This window comes from Protopterus annectens, chromosome 8.part0, assembly GCF_019279795.1.
Source record: "Protopterus annectens isolate FY-2018-M chromosome 8.part0, PAN1.0, whole genome shotgun sequence".
Classification (NCBI taxonomy): Eukaryota; Metazoa; Chordata; order Ceratodontiformes; family Protopteridae; genus Protopterus; species Protopterus annectens.
The window spans coordinates 1864236457-1864243709 of NC_056741.1; the positions used below are offsets into that span (position 1 = coordinate 1864236457).

Consider the following 7253-nt stretch of genomic DNA (forward strand, 5'->3'; position numbering starts at 1 on the left):
TTTCTAGTTTTGCCATAAAAAAATCACCAAAAAAAAAAAGAAAATTGGAAATGTATACAACATGTTCAGACTTTCATTAAATTCCTTTGTACAATATTTTTCTTTTAACAAGATGCGTTCTATTCCCCATAAGGTTGAATTAAAGTAGTTTTATTTATAATTGTCCTGATTAAAATTGTAATCAGTCTAACTGAATACATAACCCTAATAAAAGTAATGAAATCAAGTAAACTTTTAATGAATGCCATTTATATTGGGGCCAGAATTTTTATCCAACTAAATGCCTCATTTTTCCATCTCCATCTGTTTGCCATCAAACCTGACCCCCCCCAACATCAAATCAGAAAAGTAAATATCCAATACCACTAACCCTTCCTTAAAACCATTACTGCTTTTTGTTCTTATATAGCTTTAAATCATATCTCTATAAACTATGTTCTAATACTCTTTTAATTTCCTGTACATCCATTATCCTTTCCATGTACATGGAAATTCTACACTATCCCTTGTTTTTCATCATCCATTCAGCTTTGACTTGACTGCTACATTTATAAATACTACAAATAATATCTGAGTAAAAGCATAGCCTTGATAAACCTTACTGATCGTTGCCCTTTATCTCCATGTTCATTGTCTATTTTCTTATTTAGTTTAATTTCATTTTATTTCATTTATTAATGCTAAGCACTACCCTTTTTTCACGAATCTAGATTCACAGAAAATCTAATTAACAGTAACAGTTTAAACCTCTGATTTTGCCCATTATACATCTAATAAGTTTTTCATCAAAACCTTTTCATGTAAAATTTACATAAAATTGAATGTAATATTGATCCAAAATGTTTTATTAACTATGTTTACATTTGATATAATCTCTTCCACTCCTCTCTTCTTCCCTCCGAGTTTCACACTCACCTTAATGTGTCTTTTTTCCTGACACAAGCCATACACATTCTTGCATCCAGTTCATCATTCTTCTTTTCATCTTAACTTGAAGCATCTAACACAATATTTTATAATTACTAATTACAGTAAAATTGCTCTCCAGGTTCTCCTGTCTTCATTTCTTCCTTTCTTCCATAAAAGTGTTGACTATCTGAACATATTACTGCTTACCCTCATTCTTTATAATTGATTGAATTCCTTTAATAGTTTATTTAATTATCTTTTATGTACATTTTTATATGTATGGACTCTATATCACCCCCACCCCCATTATCTATAACTGTCACCTTTTCAATTCTATATTACTTCCCTCTCTCCACATTTTTTCAAATTAGTTTTCATCAAGCAACAATGCATTCTTGTGCAATCCCTATGCATAGTACAACTTTTTCCCCATGAGCTGTATCCACACACACCTTAATGTGTCTTTTTTCCTGACGGAAGCCATACACATTCTTGCATCCAGTTCATCATTCTTCTTTTCATCTTAACTTGAAGCATCTAACACAATATTTTATAATTACTAATTACAGTAAAATTGCTCTCCAGGTTCTCCTGTCTTCATTTCTTCCTTTCTTCCATAAAAGTGTTGACTATCTGAACATATTACTGCTTACCCTCATTCTTTATAATTGATTGAATTCCTTTAATAGTTTATTTAATTATCTTTTATGTACATTTTTATATGTATGGACTCTATATCACCCCCACCCCCATTATCTATAACTGTCACCTTTTCAATTCTATATTACTTCCCTCTCTCCACATTTTTTCAAATTAGTTTTCATCAAGCAACAATGCATTCTTGTGCAATCCCTATGCATAGTACAACTTTTTCCCCATGAGCTGTATCCACTTTTTTGCTCTCACCCTATACTTCCCCCAACATTCCATCTGTATAGCATTTTCCATTGTTCATCCTATCCCCTGATCCATGTATGGATACAATATTATTGCAACACCTCCTTCCAGCCTTTCATTATCCATCCCTCCCTCCATTCATTCAGCTTGACCCTTTTTTCAATCTTCTGTGCCTATATCTGTTATTTTCTTGTTCTGGTCTTGCTCTGATATCTTTTGCCTTTTTTCCCATTTCATTATGATAATAGTTTGATCTCAAAAGCCATAAACCTATACATCCTTATCCCCCTGTTTTCCCACTGTCTGTTCTCATGTATCCCCCCATGCAGAAGTCCTATAAGTTTTCCCCTTGGCTTTTGAAATGTATCCCTTCATACATCATGTGGTCTTTGGCATCCCAAGAATATATGTATCATTCTTCTCTCAACTTCCCAAATAGTAATGAATTTCTTTCCTTCCTTCTCTGATTAGTATTTTAGTAGTTGCATACTATCTGTGTAACAACCTTATCATCAGGTCCTTTATCATATGGGTCTCCTGCATGTGATGGTTTATCTGCAGTACTTGTTTCTTTTCTATGGACTAAGTTTCCATTTATCTTCCCTTTCCCAGATTTTCCTTACTTCCATAGCTTCTTTCCTTGCTTCCTTTCTTCTCAGATCTTCATATATTGGTCTACATCTTTGTTTTCTTTTCCCTAGTTCATCTGCAGTGTCATTCTCTTCCTTGTACCACCATTTCATCCCTCCACTTCTTGATTCTCCCTCTTCCTCTTCACCTGTGTCCATTCTTCCTTTAGGTTTAAGTAGTTCTGCCGCTCTGTTTTTGGTATACTGTAATGTTGTTGTAGCTTATTTAAGGTAAGATTTCTTACTAAGTTTATCCCAAACTTTTTTTCATAACTCTTTTCTTTTGCCTTCTCCCTAAATCAGGTTGCCTAGCTCTTTCTCTGCTCTCTCACTTCTGTTACTGAAATTTTCTCTCCAGTCTCTGGCTTCTTCTCTTTCTATATATTCTGCTATCATTTACTGTGCATCTATCTAGTGCATTATGTTACAAGTCAGGGCATGTATTGCTAAATGTCTGAGCCCTCGTCCTCCTCCGCCCTCCTTTCCTTATGCCTGTTGTCAGTTTATTTCTGTTTCTCCTCCTTCCTCTTACCTTTGTACCATTTTCTGTAGCTCACTTTCTTTAGGTTTTACAGTTTTCTCTCCACTTGGTCTATTTGAATGCTCCTTATTCTATGCAGTATTACTCAGAATGCCATCGTTCTGATTGTTCACCATCCCGTGTATTGTGAATGTCCCTTTCCTCTTCTGTTCCATGTTGTTTTCATTTTTCCTCAAATTTCCTCCAGGTTTTTCTTTATAGTCTCTTCTGTACATTCCCACAGTTAAGTGACCAAAGAGGGAGAAAGCAGAGACAGTCAAGTGTTGGGAGTGGAGGAGAGGACCTTAGTGGTTAAGACATCTAAGGTTGTATGTTGGTGTATGTCTGAAAAGTCTGGAATCTAGTGGGGAGGATGTCTCATTCTTGATAAGTTTAAACAGCTGAGAGATGGTACAAAGTCAGCATATTGTTTCACAGGTAGCAAGTTAGATTTTTCAATGTTTTTTCAGTGGTGTTCATTTTTTGAGGAGAGAGTGATGAATTTGCATATGATATATTTGAGATGGTTACAATGGTGGATGCATTTCTTTTAGAGTTTAATGTAATCGGAGGCAGTCCATGTTCTAGCTGAGCCAGTAAGATATCTTTACCTATGGCATTCCTACAATGCTGAAAAGAAAAGAGGAGATCCCATTAACCCAACATAGGATAGAGTTGATTTTTTTGTGTGTAATATGTACATGGTGTGTGTGTATATATGTGTGTGTGTGTGTGTGTGTGTGTAGTCCAGGTGGAGAATGACATTTAATAAGGATTCAGCCAAATCCCTACATATTTGAATGCAGTGACATTTTCAAAAGTGTTATTCAGATCGAGGATTTGTAGAGATCTGGAGACAGAAGTGAGCTTTTGCCTAGTACCAAAAAACATTGTTTTTATTTTAGAGACGTTAAACAGTAATTTCTCATTACTGACTCATTGAATAAGAACACGAGAGAGAGAATGGCTGGAGCCGAACAGGACCAGGTCATGATACAGGAAAGTAAGATGGGGTAAGTCAAGAGGGAATTTGCTAGTGTATACAGAAGAGAGGAGCCAGAATAAATTCTTGTAGAACATCTTTCTGCAAATAGATTGACTGAGAAGCTGATGAGTTGAAATTCACTGAGAAGTGGCAGCTAGAAAGGTAGTTTTTGAATGAGGGCGGTGTGCCATCATTAATACCTGTTTCACTGAGACTGTCTAGTAGAACTGAATGTTTAACAAGAACAAAGGACCTGGTGAGGTCAATAAAAATGGCTCTGTTAAGTAGACTTTTGTACATTCAAGAAGAATGCTATCAGTGAGTGGGTTATTACATGACTATGGATATACTGCTACCAGACCAAAAGCCATGCTAGTTTTGAGAGAGATAAGATACTATCGGTTAATGTATTAACTGAGTTGCAAGTAAAGTCATATTTAAATAAGAAATATTTAATATTAATTATTAATATTTAAAATAATATTTATTTTCCCTTTCCATGCGTATCCAATCCATCCAATTCTGGATTACTTCTTGTCTCTTTAGTTTGTTCTCTAGATCTCTCCTGCTTTCTGGTTTCCTGTTGTGCACATACTCCTGTCTGTGATATTCCTATCTTGGATTTTTAGTGATTTTCTTATCCAGCAGTTAACTTCAGAGCCCCCAAAGGTGTCTGAGAGGCTGTTACCCATATGCGGCTGTACCATCTTTCCTCTTCCTACTCCAATGTCTGCCTCCTCTGTTTCTGTTCCTTGCCCTTTTTTATCTTTGGATAAAATTGTAACCCTCTTCTGCCTCCCCCAGCTTTCTACTATGCTTCTGTTTTCATGTGTCAAGTTTTGCTTGTCATCTTTGTCCTTTGCTCTGTTATTCTTGGCTCCATCTGTACTCCCATCTGTGTGTTCAGCATGTGATATAATACAGTTTTGTTTTGTTCTCTTCCACTCTGGCATATCGACATCTCTTCTTGGCCCTTCTGGCTCTCCTGTCTTATCACCGTCTGCAGCTTGATCTTTCAGTCCATGTCAGCAGGTGAGTATGAGGTCACTACCTAAGGTTACTAGCAATTTAATAATTTCAAAACATAGAACACTGATACTAGAGGAATTAAAGTCCTGTCAAATAATTTACTGCTGCAAAACCTAGTGCCACTGATCCAGTGCTTCACTCAGTACCTTGCATACCCATTTGGTAATCATTTGAAATGCCAGAACCCACTAGAACGAGTCCCAAAATATGAAGACTGAATTTCTGAAAGATTGTCTGAGATGACATTTATTGAAATATTCCCTTTTTGAGGTATGGCAGTTTCAGAGTTGGTGTATATAAGTCTGAGGGGGTGGGGTGCTTGACATGTGGGGTGCAGGGGGTGCTTGGTCCCATGCAAAAAGAAGATTAAATGTGAAGAGTGATTTTTGAGATTCTTTCTTCTGTTTTTGGTCATCTTATTTCAGATTTTCAGCACTAGGCATTTGGATCACTGACATTTCAATAGAGAGACAACTATTACTTACAAGTAGGAGTACTGATAGTGAAGTTCAGGGAGTGTGTGTTCTGCATGTTTTTGTCTGTTGAGAGACATCTGCAGCAAAGGCAGTTATGGTGAATCCTGAGATAAGCTAATATGCAGAAATATGATTCTTATTCTGCATTTTATCCAGACTAAAACAATACAATGTACGTTTCATTAGTGACCAGCCTACTCAGTGTTCAGCTTAAAAAATAAGAATACATATTTTAAGTTGTTGAACAGATATGCTGTAAGTTTTATGAGATAAGCTATGGTATTCCATGGAACCAGTCCAGGAGTCTGTCTTCCAGCTCTACAGGAAACTTCAACCTCTTAATGTTACTCAGTTTATAAGTCTTTGTAAACCATTAATGTTCTATTGTATTTCACATTGCTCAAGCAGAAGTGATACTGGAAGGATGCACAAGGGAGATGCCTTTAATGCAATATTCTTTATTTCAGACTACACAGGTGTGAATGTTACTCAAAGCATACCTCGAGTGGCTCCACATCACCTACCCTATATGCTACACCTGAGTCTCCAAGTGGAGGGAGTGCAGGAAATCCAGGCTATTAAATCTAATTGTGCACTTACAGACATTGTCTACAGTGATGACCTGAAGACTGCAGCACAGGTATGCTCTATAATGTACACTTCTCTGCTTATTTATTTATTTAGTAAGTTAGTTAGTTAGTAAGTTATTGTAATATGTCTGAAATAGTTGAAAACACTAATTTATCCTAATGATAAACCCTAGGTGAAGAGTGTGATAAAAATAGTTCCACTATGATATATGATGTGTGGTTAACCATTTGAAATGCCAGAACCCGCTAGAATGAGTCCCAAAATATAAATTCTGATGTGGGGGTGAGAGGGATGGGTGATGGGAAGGTACACGAAGGACAACGTGCTGTGGTAGCATCTCACTATGGCACAAGTGGAACTAGGATAGGAAAGACATGTTAAGTGTTTTTTTGAAGGCGGTACAAAGATGACCAGGGTCTTACAAGAGGGGATTTTAACATTGTGCTGGTCCCTAAAATGGGTAGGTCATTTGGTATGACTGAGTCCCATAGGCAATGTCAGAATGCCTAGAATTAGAATTGGAACAAAGGTTCCTTATAACGTTGTTTGCCATGCTGAAACTATGGGAGCAAATATTGGGGAGGGGTGAATGTATATCCTTCGATGAATAAAATAGGGATGAGAATTGGATAGAGTTGAGAGAGAAAGAAAGAGTGCCCACACTTTTAGACAGGTGGGAGGAGAAGTGGGTTCACTAATGGTGCTTCCAGTTGCACTGTATCTGTATAGGTATGTGGAAACTGACAACCATAATAAGGTACTTAAAGATATACAATGGGTCTTTGACAAGTATGACGAGAAGAGGAGTAGAATAAGAAAAGATACGTTAAGGGTAGATAGGCAGATACCCAAATGGGGGAAGCGAGATTTCACACTGTATGGGGCAGCTGAAAATATGGCACTGCGGAAAAGAGTATTTTGAATCATCAGTTGAGATCAGTAATGTAGGAAAGTTCAAGACCCATAGATGTGGGACAGGGATACAGGTTGTTGAAAAGATGGATTGAGGTGTATATGAATATATGGGAGTTAAGGTTGTGGAGTGGTAAGGAAAGCCTCCTAGGTCTTTTGGATGGTTCCATCTATTGGGCCTTTGGGAAAGGATTAAAAATGAAATATTACATGACCATGTTATGTAAATGAATTTTCAGTTATTGATGGGGTACCTTGGGAGTTTCAAGTGTTGTGAAAAGAGAATTACGTTGTGAAAAGGGGAT

The 7253-nt window shown here is 36.8% G+C and overlaps 1 protein-coding gene across 1 annotated transcript in view; it reads left to right on the top strand.

The window, feature by feature from the left end:
• The window catches only part of LOC122809687 (von Willebrand factor A domain-containing protein 5A-like), a 1458063-nt gene that overhangs the window by 234920 nt on the left and 1215890 nt on the right, over window positions 1-7253 (top strand). Inside the window, exon 6 of the mRNA XM_044081363.1 lies at window positions 5913-6085. Within this exon, the coding sequence (XP_043937298.1) occupies window positions 5913-6085 (173 nt within the window). The remainder of the gene's footprint in view (window positions 1-5912; window positions 6086-7253) is intronic.